General features: G+C 37.4%; 1 protein-coding gene across 4 annotated transcripts in view; it reads right to left on the reverse strand.

Annotated features, from left to right (window-relative positions):
* Window positions 1-14,621, reverse strand: part of LOC114147947 (protein FAM126B) — a 51,288-nt gene that overhangs the window by 13,341 nt on the left and 23,326 nt on the right. For all 4 annotated transcript variants that reach the window (XM_028022769.1, XM_028022768.1, XM_028022770.1 and 1 more), the window contains 5 exons: window positions 11,956-12,034; window positions 7,227-7,328; window positions 5,637-5,816; window positions 3,759-3,839; window positions 1,683-1,798 (listed from right to left, as the gene is read on the reverse strand). In XM_028022769.1, coding sequence (XP_027878570.1) covers window positions 1,683-1,798; window positions 3,759-3,839; window positions 5,637-5,816; window positions 7,227-7,328; window positions 11,956-12,006 — 530 coding nt within the window. In that variant the 5' untranslated portion in view covers window positions 12,007-12,034. The remainder of the gene's footprint in view (window positions 1-1,682; window positions 1,799-3,758; window positions 3,840-5,636; window positions 5,817-7,226; window positions 7,329-11,955; window positions 12,035-14,621) is intronic.

Consider the following 14,621-nt stretch of genomic DNA (forward strand, 5'->3'; position numbering starts at 1 on the left):
AACAAGGATGCTGACAATAAAGCTGCGCAACACTTGTAAAGAATTAAGAATTGTGTAAAGCTCCTTTGAAAGCTGCCACTTTACTTTTAATATCTCCAGAGGCTGCAAAGACTTTTCAAGGGTTATGAGGTGACAACCATGTTACTGAGACCTAATAATGAAATACATTAAGTCAAAGTGAGATCATAAACTTCTAATTATTGTCCTTTACAGAAAGAAATAGGCAAGGAGTATGCAGGAAGGCCTGCAACAGAGTGGCGATCTATCCAGAGTGTACCTCGCCTCTTGCCCGAAACGTTCGCTGGAGATAGGCACCAGCACCCCTCCTCACCCCACTAAGGACAAGGGTGTTAGAAAATGGATAGATGGATGGATATGCAGGAAGGCATTAAGACTGAATGAAGGAACAGAGCTCTGCACCTTCTTCTCATAAACATTAATTCAGACCCACTCAAACAAATGGATAATTAAATTAGCCAAGAGGTCAGGCCAAGATGAAATATATTGATTATGTCCGTCACACTATGGTCATTGCAGTCACAACGCTCTGGCCAGCCAGTCTTATTTGAACTGCTTTCTCATGGTCATATTTGCATATGTGTGCCACTTAGAACAGTTACAGACCCATATGTGCTCTATTCAGGGCAGCAGAGAACCCTTTGTTTGGCAGGATGACGGGTATATTTCATTGAGATCATTATTCATTCACTGCAGCAGAAAGCGTGTGATGGCCAAAAAAGCTCTTAGACTTACTGAGTGCAGCTAAAAGAGGCTGAATGAGCATCCAGACTTATGATCTGTTCACCTTACGAGGTGTTTTTTATAGAGCAATATTTGATCAAATAAAGTACGCAAAGATTTTAAAATTACTGATATTCACATCTGAAACTGGACACTATTTGTTAATGCAACATGTTTGTTTAAGACAACCAGAGAACAACACTCCAACAATTCAGAGTCTGTACCTTCTGCGTTATTGTCAGTTTCTCTCTTTAATACTAAAACTCATTTCACAGATGTTTCATTGAACATCTGAACAGTCGACCTTTGTCAGTTGTTCTGAGAAAACAATCTAAACAAAGTTAAACCAATGGAGCTAAATTAAAAATCAAAAGTTATGATTTTTTTTTTTGGATAAGATAGCCAATGCTAAACTAAGCTAAGCCTAAATAAAACGAGTAAAACTAAGCCATATACCTAAACTACATAAACTAATCTGAGCAAAGAAAAACAATGCTAACAAACAAGCTAAAGCCATATACATGCAATTAGCAAAGCAAACATATTCTTCTTAGCTATCATAAGCTAATCTAAAATAGAATAAAGTGAGCAAAGATAAAAGAGAGTAAAACATAAAATAAAATAAGTTAAGCTTAAGAGTAAAAAAAGTATATTATTATTTATGACAAATAATTACAAAAAATCCTAATTGATATTATATTTAATATAAATAAACATTTAATAGCCTTATTAAATGTTACTTATGTTAAATAAATGACATTGTGTAACACACTCTCTGCTTTAACATTTTTCAATCTAAAAACAAATTTAAAATCTCAATGCAAAAATCATGGTTTAATACAATAAATATATTCATCATGAAAACAAAAACAAACAGCCAAATTAACATTCAGAAGATGTAGTTGTCCTGGTGTTAGAAGCTGCTTCATTGGGTTTCCCACCTGTTCTGTGCAGTGAAGGTTTCTCTCTGAGGATGGAGGCCACTGTAAACCACTCTGATCAGGTCATGCTGACACAGCGCTCCCTCAGTCAGAGCCATGGACCCCAGGCTAGAAGGCTAAACAGAAAAAAAAGTAATTTCTATTATATCGCAGCCTACAGGTAATTGTGCTCCTGCAGTTACTTAATAGCCTAATTCTCCCTCCTTACTGCACTTTATGACACAGTATTAATCAAGAACTGAAAAATTAAAGTGAAGCAGGAGAGTACAGGTGAAATTCATATAAATCTAAATGTTTACAGTGTTTAAAGAAGGAACTCTTACTGCTGGGGAAAATATTTCAAGTAAACACTTTTACTGCATCATTAAGTGACATTAATATATCTACAGTCTTAATTTTAGTGAGAGTGCTGACTGTGCATCTCTTACACCAAAAACATTTGTTTACAATTTTGTTCCCTCTATAAATTCCTTCATGAAAGATTGAACTCATCTTCCTGCTACCATCCAGCTTCACTGATGCAGGGCAGTGCTTTAATGAGGCTAAGACACTTTCGATTAAATATTTAGGACAGTTTTTGGAGTCATTAGTAAATGATAGAGGTAGTGAGGCAGGATGCATCACTTGGATGGCTTACAATCTCTTGTGGGATTATTTCCTCTTACTGTCCTCATTTACAAGCCATACATGTATAGATCTGACCTGCTGCAGACAATCTACTTATATTGTTCTGTGCAGTGTACCGAGGGGAAAAAAACCCCCATCAGCATTACTTGCTTCATGAGTAAAACAGAAAGAGAAAGAAATGCACATGATGACTGTGTGGAATCTAAAAGTAGGTCCAAATAAAAATGTGTAAACTACTTCATATTGCAGTTATGCAGAGCAGAAGTTACACTAACTTACTTGTGATTCTGTACGAAAAAAGCAAAAGAGGACAGATGAGTAACATGCTAATGGCGTCCTTGGAATCAGGACACATGACATTCAGACCGGCATTATAATCAGGGAGGATTGTTGTGATTCAAACAGATGCCTGATCTGTTTCCTCACTCCTCGATTGTGTCTTCATTCTCTTGGCATGGAGGGAGGAGTTTCTGAAGCTTGTAATTACAGCAATAAATTATCTGTGGTGCGCAAGATGCACACGTAATCATACTCATACTCACACACACACACACACACCCCCAACCCCCACACGTACACACTCAGATTCACATTGTGTGGAAAACAGTCTCCTTAAGATGACAAAAAAGACAGAAAGCTAGGCTACAACATGTTCTGTAAAGGTTTGTGTTATTGAATTTCTCTGACCTGTCAGCTGAAACACTCATTGACTGAAAGACCCAGATAGATTAAAAACAGAATCAATCAGCCAGTTCAGTTAATAAAGCTGACAAAAATATCTTCTCTCTTCTAAAGTAATTAACAAACACGCTTTATTCTTAAACAAAGATATGAAAAATATGAAGAAATATATAATATTACCGAAACTAGAGCTGTCAAGGTCAGGATATTAAAAGCATTGGGACATTCAGAAAAGTGGCATGTTTCCAATCCAATCCACAACCTTGCTAAATCTCCAAGATATAGTGAGGACAGGAAGAGAGAAGAAAAAATGCAGTGAAAGGGAACATGTACTGTTCATTTCACACCTTGGCCATTTGGTAACTAGATCCTAGCTTGAACTAGTTTACTACATAAAGCTTTCTGCAGCCAGACATTTTGTTCCAGTCATCTGTCAATTCATCATAGAATGTTTTTTTAATCGTCTAGTCAGAAATGTTGTTGTAAAACTCTTAAATCCATCGATAGACCAGTTATCTTAATAAATAGTTGCCATTACTGTTGTATACAGTAATGTATACAGTAAAATATGCATATTTATATCCATAGTTTATGAAAACTACAAATAAGACATTGATATGTGATGGTTTAAGTACAAGTGTGCAAAATGGAGGTAAGAAAGAACAAGTGACAAAAAAGTTGGTAATTGACCCAGTAAAGAAAACATAACACCAATATAGGAAAGGTGATTCCAAATATGGACGGAACAGGAATGAGTCAGAGTCCTACCTCATGATATATAGATGGTTTCGACAGAGATGGGATTGTGAAGGAAAGAAGTTTGCTGTTTCCATCTTTGTCAACAATTTCCTGTAAAAAAATGAAACAGAAAAAATCCAGGAAGCTTGAGTTGTCATAATCTCTTTAAATTAAATTAAATGCAGATGCAAGAGAAATCATCAAAATGATTCCAATTCAAAGCAGAAAGACTCATAAATAATACTAAACTTGTTTTCATTGGATGTAAAAAAAAATGAAGAAAATAAAAAGAAATTGTATATTTTAAAGAAAAATTAGTAGTTTAGACTAATTGAAAAATGAGTTCAGTGATTAAAAGAAAAAAAAAAATTGTGACAACTCTAAAATATAGTTAACATATAACAATAGTTAACGGTCCTACATCACCAGGAGTTAACTATGTAAAGTTAACATGTAAAGTTATCATGCTATGAACTAGAACAAATCAAATATCGACCAGCATTTTGTCTGCTGGAGTTTGATTTCACACTGTTAAATGTGTTGCATAACCCAAAGTTTCCCTCAAAATGGCATAATTTTGTAATGTTATGGCTCATTATCTCAACCACAGACAATCCCAGCAAAACAAATAAAGTTAATTCATACTAATATACCGCTGAGCCTTGTAGAAACAGTTAGCTTATTACCGTGCTTATCTACCTCTGCAAAAGTCTTGCTAAAGAACATCTGAAATATCTATATTATCTAAGTGTTAGTTAAGTTTTATTGTAGCAGCTGTTTCTCATCACTTCCCTACTGAAACGAAGTTTGTTTATGTTCCTCCTCATTACTGCTGTGGAATAAAGCAGTCATTATTATTTCAACATGCCCTCAAGTTGTCCTTGACTGGACTGTGGGTTGCTTGTTCTGTCCTTCACTGGCTACCAGTTTATCTCTGGCAGAACTGCTGAGAGCAAAGCTGTTTATCACGACTCGCCCGTCAATGGAGACACATCTGTGAGCATGTGCTGCATGTCTGCGTGTGTGTGTGTGTTGAGAGGTACAGACACAGAGGAATAAATTATTCATGAATATGCCCCTTAGCAGCGCTGGCTGACATGGAGCTATGTCTTTCAGTATCTCTTGCTCTTTGCACATTTCCTCAAGGGTGTTTCCTGGTGATGCAATCCCCTTCAGGCCAATCCGTCAACCAGTGTTTTCTTTGCAGGTCACCTTGAATGTGAAGCTTATCATTTCCAATAAATCTGCCATTTTCCATGAAGAAAAAGATCTAAAAATATATTTCAAGTTTGTCTTTGTGAAGTCTCTTTTTGTAAAATTGTGCTAGATAACTCCAACTCAAAGGTGAAAAATACATTTCTGGCTTCACTGTCCAGAGTGCAGAAGGTTTAACATAAAATAGAACATTTCTGAAGAAATTTTAAAGGGGCCTGCAAGGGGGTTCTTATGTTTAGTTAGGTACTGTGGGTCTCAAGTTTGAGCATCAAAGTTTAAGGAGCTTAGAACAGCAGATGGAATGTCTCTGTGTCTGATGCATGTCATGAAAATGTCCAGAATAAGTAAAAATGTCTGTAGCATGTGGGATATTAGTGTCATTAGATGTTAACCTCCAGTAACATAAAGTCAATGCTAAGGTTAGCTAAAGCGATTTCGATAGTATTTAGGCTATTACTATAATATTAACTAACATTGACTTAGCAAATTCAGTATGTCAAGTTAAGCATTAATAATAAAAATTAGCTAAAATGCTGAATTTAGCTAAAATGCTATCATTAGCATTAGGGCTATCTCTAGCATGATGACCTCTAGAACTCCATGTAGTATGCAATCAACAGTTTATAAGCTGAAATTAGCTAAAATGCTAAGGTTAGCTAAAAATATATCAAATGCATTTGGACTGACACCCACCAGGTTGTAGATACCCAAGAGGAGGGCCTCAATGCAGCCATTGCTCTGGCGATCCCTGCTGGCAGTGATGCGCAGATAAACCCACACGAGTTCAGGCAGGAACTGCAGGGTGAAACGTCGCAGGCGGTCTTCAGAGCTCCGGTACAGCTCAAACAGCTGGTGGCACACAGGTTCCAGCAGCTAGAAAGCAGGTGGTTAAAAGAGAAAAAAACACACACACACACACCTTAGCTAAGCAGTTTTCAAGTCCTTTAAAATGGACCTGTATCTTCAGTTCTGTTAAAATTCAATACCTATAAAAGCTCAAATTTTCAGATTTCTCAGTTTATTTGAAGTAGAAGTTTACAATAAATGTATGTATCACTTTTCTACTGTTAGACAGGCTTTAATATGAGATCTGCAAAAAGCACAAAGATTACATAAAATATTTTCTTAATTTTGTGTAATCGACAATTGGCCAGAAAGCTGCAATCGGTACAACCCTACGGTGATCTTATATAAAGAAACCTGAGTATTCACATTATTTATTTGATTACTTCAAGGTGAGTTACATAGAAAATTATATATAATTTTTGTACAGACACTGTACAAAAAAAGCATTAACAGGGGACAAAAAGAATTGAGACAATTATATAAGCTGCATCATTACATCATGCTTTCACTGACCCCATGAATAAATTGGATCTTGACCTTGATATTAGAGGCGTAAGGACTTTGAGGGGCTTTTGGGATCAGAGGGTGGAGCAGGATTGCAACTAAACACTGGACGCATGTATTCTCAGGGGAGTCCACTGTGGCTTTGTGTTTACACTGTCCAAGGGTCAGTGGAATAAGTGTCCATCCAGTGCAGCTCTGAGTGCGTGTGTGTGTGTGTTAGCTGCACTGTGTGTGACAGAGAAATAAGCAGCAACTCATTAATGAACTTGGCAACTGTTTGGCTCTCCATGGCATCAGCAGAAAACACGTCGCAATCTTTCCTTTCCTGCCCACCAACACTCAGACAGACTGCCCTGGATCTGGCATTTCATCATTAATGGGATTTTGCAGAGGGACTGACAGCATTAATGGAATTTAGATCCCTGGACGTTTGACTCTTAAATTTGACCGTGAAATAAAAGGGGAATGCAAGCAGAGAAAGGAAACAAGTCCTGCCTCACTGAATACCTCTGACTTTTGCTTCAAAACGAAGTGTGACGTCTTCAACTGGGCAAAAAGCTAGTTTTAATGTGCAGGCTTGTGATGTTGTAAAATTGACATACGGAGGCGTTACCAAGGATCTTATTTTGAACTAAAACATGCAGCAGATGTTCTAGTTTGATTTTTCACTGTGTGTGTGTGTACAGTATACTGGGAACACTGTGTACTATCTCGCAGGTGAAGCTGCAGCCATCGCCATCCTGCACTTTAATCATACTGACAAGAACAGCACATGCTTGTGCTTCAGTGTTTATCCTGCAGAAACTGCTGTGTGTCAGTCTGTTTTTCAGTACCAACCCAGACATCAAAAGGTGAGTCACAAGAAGCACAGAGAGCTAAAAAAACAAGGATTGCGTGTGTGTGAGGGCGTGTGGGAGAGTGTGTATGGTTCACCTCGTTGTTGGGGTCCTGGATGACTCTGTACAGCGCCGGTACCAGAGACTTCTTTAGATGAAGGCTGCCAGCGTAGCTGGGGATGTGGGTTTCTGGTAAGGACTGAGACAAACAGAACATAACATTTTTTTGGCCATAATTACATGTGAAACAACTGAGATTGTCAAGTTTTGACAAATTATAACCACTTAAATCAATGTATTTTATATTGACCAACACAAAGTAGTACACAATTATGAAGAGGAAGGAAAATGACACATTCTTTAAACAATTTTACAACTAAAAAGGTGAAAGATGTTTTAGGCCTCTTTACTCAGCTATCCTCAAGTAAACTCCAGTATAACCCATTCCTTTCACTAGGTGTCTAGGAGTTCAGTGACGGCCTCAAACGTTTGTTAGAGAAGATTCAGGAATGGACAGCCTCAAAAGGACTGAGGAAACAACCAGACAGTTTGGGGGTAAAGTTGTGAAGTTTCTAGCTGGATTAGGTTGTATCCCAAGCCTTGAAGAGCTTACAAAGAACTGTGAGCATTGAATCCATCTTTCCAAAAAGAAAAACAATATGGCACAACTGCAAATCTACTAAGTCATGGCTGTAGACCAAACTGTCAGGCCAAGTAAGGAGAGTTTTAATCAGAGAACCAGCCAAGAGGTATATTTAAGGAACTGCAGAGATGTACAACTCAAGAGGGATAGTCTTTTGACATTCTGCAGTAAACAAATCTGGCTTTTTTGAAGAGTGGCCTAAAGTCAGCCACTGCGAAAGGAAAGTCATAAGAAGTCCCAGCTAACAAGTGGAAGGTGCTATGGTCAGGTGAGACCAAATGGAAACTTATTGGCCAACCTGCAAAACACGGTTGCACAAACTTCCCTTAACACATCACCGCTATCAGGAGAGATGTAGCTTATGTAGCTTACAGCATCATGCTGTGGGGATGGTTTTCTTCAGCAGGAACAGGGAATCAGGTTGAAGTGGATGAGCAGCTAGACTCAGCTAAATTCAGGGGAATTCTGGAAAAAGTCCAGAGGGAGCAAAGGGCGTGAGATTGGGGTAAAGGTTCAATTTCCTATAGGCAACAGCCATAAAAATACGCCCAGAGCAACAATGGCACCAAATGATAGTTGTGTTTTAGAGTGATACAGTCAAGGTGTATAATTTAATCCAATTACAAATCTAGGGCATGGGGCGCCACATGGCTCCGAGGTTGAGCAGGTGCACTACATACAGACGCTACAGTCCTCAACACAGTTGACTTGATAGGTTTGATTCACAGTATGTATTTCCCTTCCCTCTCTGTCCTTCTTATTGTCCTGACAATGAATGAAGGCCACTAGAGCCTCAAAAACCCTAAAAAAAAAATAAAAATAAAAACTCTAGGGCAAGAGTTGATAAGTGATTTTTTTTCTGATGCAGTTTGAATTATTTTTGCTTAAAAGAATGGTGAAAACCTTCAATCTCTAGATATGCAACATTTGTAGAGACAAAAACCAAAAGACTTGTAGCTCTATTAGCGGTAAAATATGATTCCTTCCAACAGACCAAATATTTTACAAGCACGGAGATTTTGAGTGCCTGGTAATTGATATACAATTTCCCATCAAAAACAATTCCATTTTAATGCTGCAGACATTAATATTGACGACAACTGCAAATTGATACATTGAGCAGCTCTAAAACCAAATACATTCCAACTCAGACAATAATTTATGTTGGCCTATCATATAGGTTACAATAAAGTTTGTGTAGCAAAGTAATTAAAATGAAAAAAGGTATGCAAACACACTTGCAAGGCACTGCATAATATTTTGATTCATAAAGTCGGAGTAATGAACTAGAGAAAATCAGAAAGTGAATATATACTATTTTGTGCTAAGGCTGCAACATTAACTTCTGACACTACACAATTAGAAGTGTTATTAAACATGTGAAATTTAAAAGTGTTGTAGTTGGTATAAAAACAGAGTACTGTAGTAACATCACTGACAGGCTGAGTAGTAGCAGTCAGTAAAAGCCATTCAAGTCTAAATAGATCTTGACGTGGACTAACAGCTATTGACAAAAATCACTCTAAAAGTTCCAGACTCAGTGGTGACAACATCTGACAGGGGCAGAATATCCTGGGGTGCCAACTACAAACAGTCAAGACTATTGTCTTGAGTCTTGTCTGCAGATGACAGACACATAAAAAGCCTCTCTGCAAGGCGCTTTGGTGCAGACAAGTCATGTTGTGCTCTGTCCTCATGATGACCACTCTCCAAAGGAGTCCCATCAATCCATCTCTGGTGTGTAGTTTTGTGCTCCCCTCTTTCACACAGCTCACCTTCGATTTTGAGAATAATGCCACTGCTTAGGAAAGATGTTATTTGTATCTCAACTGCCGTACCTGTACAGAACATTTACTGAATTTTCAAGTACTTCAGCAGCTGCTAGTGATTGTGAGGATTACTGGAGAAATATGAAAATAATCTACCTGATTTATTTTTTTGTGTGTATGTCTGTTCCAGGGATTTCAGCAAGTTAAACTATTGCTGTTGGATTCATGCTTAGTCATTTAATAACTTTTATTCAACTTAATATCTTGTGTTATTCTCTCTAAGATGAAGCCACCAATAAAGCTACTGCTAGCATTACCTAAGAAAAAAAGGCAATCAGTCTGATCAGAGACATGTATGTTGTGTTTATTCTGGCTTTTTAAACCCTCCAGTTGGGGTGGCAGATGGATGCTCAATGAAACCTATTTTTGTTACTATCTTTTATTCACTTGGTTAATTGATGTTTCCTGTAATTTAATTACCATCTTTTCCACAGATAAATTTAAAAATATTAGACAACTAAATGTGAACATTTCCTTTGAAAAAAAAAAAAAAAACTTAATGGGTGCCTTAATGTTTAGGGTTTTTGAAAAACAATAAATCATTTACAATTCTTCAAGACCTCCGTGGATAGAAACAGATCTATTTTGTGAGTTCAACCCAACATAACTTGGGTTTGATCTTGTATATTTAAGGAGTAAAACTTGATGAGAGCATAAACTATAATTAACACTAGTTGTTCAAAAGGACTCAATTCTTTATTACATTAAGTAAACATAATAATAGTTTAATGAATTACAACCACTACAGTATTCAAGCTGAAACATGCCCACATATATTCTATCTCTACACACTTACACAGTTGTTATATTTACATATTGCTAGGCCTGTCGCGTGATAAACGATAAATCAATTAATCGTACGATAAATTAAAACTATCAACCTCATTTTAGTTATCGGCATTATCGTCTCTTCCGCCCTTTTTCTCTTTCCGTTGATGACACTGAGTGAAAAAAGGCTCAACTCCACTGACCTCTCCCTTCCTCATTTCCTTAGTGTAAAGCCCAGTGCACACTACACAATCTTAGAGTTGTTGGCCGATTGTCGGCCCATTTTCAAAACCTGAGAGACCACACATGAGCCGACAGAAATCCCAGATATAATGGTTCGATCGGGTTCGGTCCTGCGTGTGATGTCCAACAATGGGCACAGACTAATGCTACAATTTCCTTTATTTAATCAGGTAAACCTCGTTGAGATCTAGATCACATTTTCAAGAGGGACCTGAAACAAACTTCACTCCTCGTCGGGGAATCGAACCCCGGTCTCCCGCGTGACAGGCGGGGATACTCACCACTATACTAACGAGATGCAGTTAACTGATTTTAAAAGCAGGCATTAATCAATGCTTTACTGCAATCTACCTGCATTGCATGTGGATAGTGTCAGTCCTGACTGAATGAAAATCATTATAACCTATTTATGTCACGTTAACGAAGAACAGCTGAAAAGTTACTGGGTTTATCAACTGCAGTAGCAATTTCGCTCCAACTCCTCCCCTTGTCATTTCTATATTCTTTGCACGAAATGCTGAATAAACATTAATGTTGTTTCCACATATCATCTCCAATGTCCACTGGACTTCAGGTTGCTCCGTGTCCGGTGTTTGGGATTCCCCTCCGTAATTTCCCCTCAGACAGCGTGGAAAAAATCCACGCTTTCTGATTGGCTGCCTGTCGCATTCAGCAGCTCCCAGGCGGGAAAAACCCCTGATTTGGATCAGAGCAACAATCTACCATAACCCACCACACACTACAGCATGATTGGTTACAAAATCGTAAGCGACAATCTTAGAACGGCTGACGTTCTAAGATTGTCGTCAAGGGAAAATAGGGGAAAAATCGTGTAGTGTGAACTATTGCGTCATGTAGTCGGATGTGCCCATCTTCTCTATTTATATCTAATTATTACTGAAGGGCAATATACTATATAGACTTCATAATCTGCACTCTTTTGGTTGAATGCAGTACTTATTTCCAATTTGGCAAACCTAAAGCCACAAATGGCTTTAGGTTTTATTCAAGTACATTTTTTATTAATGGAGACTGAGAATCCATTTAATTTTTGATTTTGTTTATTTTGTTTATCAGTTCCAGTGTTAAGTGTTCTTTTGAAAATAAAGTGTATCTATCTTTGGCAGGAAATCGCATGCATTATTACGTCATTTCCATTTAATCAGTGTAAAAAGGTCTTCAAACAATATTATCGTTTATCGCAATAATTTTTGAGACAATGAATCGTTCTGCAAAATTTGTTATTGTGACAGGCCTACATATTGCTGTTTCTCTGAGAAACAGCCTGAAGGACACATTTCATCATGACTCATGAGATGCGCCACAGAGGAGGAGGGCTTTACCTTGAATTCGGAGAGCCATTCTTCAACAACACCTCGCTCTGAACCCAGCATATTTTTCAGAGACCCCCCTCCTGGATGCCTGGTGGACAGAGAGAGGCAGTGATTGGAAATACAGTCACAAAAAAGAAGTGAAGGTGACAGAACACCATCGCCAGAAGATTGCCCAATCTGGAGATGTGATTTTAGCCCCTTATTTCCCTGCTGAGGAAGATGCAATATAATTTTCAACCCAAGTGAATACCCTGATGACTGATTTGAATTATTTATTCAGCTATGATGCAGGACAAAGCAGAGTTTAATTTAGAAAGAATCAAAGGGCTCTCAAGGAGACAGATTCACAAAGGAGAAATAATACCCAGGATTGCAATTACCTGTTAGTGGTGTATAATCTAACTGCCTTTCAAAATATGAGTGCACCACTACAGCAAATCTTTCTCACTGTGATTATAATCAACCTGCCATAGTGGACAACTGAAAATTAGTGAAAGTAAATAAATGTTAACTGCCAACGAGTAATCGTTTTAAATTGTGAGTCATGTTAAGCACATCCAGAGAGTAATACTTAGAAACAATAACAGTTTCTAAGCCAAGCCATAATTGTTATGGCTTGGCTGTCCAAGATTGTTGATGCTCAAAACATTGTTGCATAACAGGTCACTTCAACACACAAACTTATGAGAGATCATAGGAGCCATGTTTCTTGTTATTCCATCTTTATCACCGCTAGGGGTCGAATTTCATGTTGTGTACAGATTACGGTGGAAGCAGGTGAGGGGTTATTTAAAGGTATTTAAAGTGTAAATCTGTTCAGGTGATGAGAGCAAAGAGGGTTCTACTGTGCTTAGTCTAGAGTTGCCTTATTTCTTTGTTCTAAATAGAAACGGCAAAATAGACAGATGTTGTAAACCTTAGGACATTCAAATGATTGTGATGAAGACTGACACAGTGAACTTTGATTCTGTGCATGTAAAAACAAAGCCTACCAGTACCAACAAACAATCAGCAACCAGTAACATTTAAGCATAGGACTTAGTCACTACAGACATTTTATGAATATTTCATATGACAGTTCATGTTTTGGCTGGCCAAGCTTGGGTTTGGTTTTGTTGTTTACAACTTGTCTCATTAAGCGTAGTAGTTTTTGTGTGATTTGTAAGCTGATGTTGTTTTTCCAAAAACAACACCAGCCTCGGCTTAGATGTTCACTATTTCCAAAGAAACCAAACTTTAAATATGCAAGCTGACATAAAAGGGCTGATTGTAAGGATGGATGGATAAATAGATGAAACAGTGGACAAAGATAAGTAAACTAATGGCAAATGATTGGACAATAAAGATACTAATAGAAAGCTAGCTAGCTGGTTATGGATAAACGGGTGGAAGACAGACAATTAGCTAAAACATGGATGGAAATAGGATATGCAATTCGCCTGTAAATAAAAATATATTGAAATGCTGCTCTTTTTTTAATTCAATGATCTATAAATATAAATACAAAACAGTATTCCAAACATATTCCAATACACCATTATCCCTGTTCCTGTTCTCAGCGTCTAGATGCTAAAATAAGACTCAACACAGAGCACAAAAACATCTCTACCTCAGGTCTCATCCAATGGAAAATATTTTCTTATTTTTATCTAAAGAAAAATAACATGAATCCCATAAAAGGCATGACCAGAGTCTGGGAGTTTGTGTATACTGCTGTACTGAGGCAGTGAACACTGACAATGATCTTTCACGGGATAATGTGACAGAATGCAGACTAAAGGTGATGAGCCATTGAGCCCAACAGACAAAATTTGATTATGTAATGGCAGACGGCCAGTGAAGCTTGTAATCACTGACAGGCTAATGATGTGACTACATTAACTATTAGGTCCTATCAATTCAAGTTGAAGGTGAAATTGCAAAAGCTCTCAAGCTTTTCTACGCTGTTTTGCTTCAAACACTGGTATTAAGCTTAAAGCAAGAAGGGTAGATTCTTTACCCTTTCAGAACAGCCGTTACTCAATTCAGATTTGTAATCAGGTGATACGAAGGTAAAGAAAGACAAACATCTTGCATGAATTTTACGGATGTAGCATAGCATACAATACAAACAAAAACATTTATGACAGCAGAGTTTTAACAGATTGATCAGGATGGTTCTCTGGTTCAGTGTTTGCCATCTGAGTCTCAGAACTCAGCACCTTGACTGTCAGCATTTACTGGGGAAGGAGTCGACATAAAGACTGATTAGCCAATCAGAGACAGATAACAGGAAATGAGCAAGTCATTATGTGCTTGACATAGGAAGAATTGACTGTAGATTTTTTAAAGCTTGCTTATCAAGACAAGACTGAAAAACATCAATAACCCTTGATCTTAAATTTGTAATGGTGTCTTCAAACATGTAATCATTCTACAAAATAAAAGGTCAGGATCAGATGGTTCAACACATCTACAAATAAAAATTATGACAAATCATGAATATGTTTTAAATATATTTTGGGCTCACAGTACTCAATATGCAGGAGAAGAGTTTTATAAATAGACTCTCACTTTTAGATTTCTAGCAAAAGAACAATCCCAAGACAGTTAAGATCCACATTCTTGCATCAAACATTTTAAAACTACAAATACAGTGAAAGTTATAACTACTACTTTTAGCGATTACATAAATA

The sequence above is a fragment of the Xiphophorus couchianus genome, chromosome 7 (assembly GCF_001444195.1).
Source record: "Xiphophorus couchianus chromosome 7, X_couchianus-1.0, whole genome shotgun sequence".
NCBI lineage: Eukaryota > Metazoa > Chordata > Actinopteri > Cyprinodontiformes > Poeciliidae > Xiphophorus > Xiphophorus couchianus.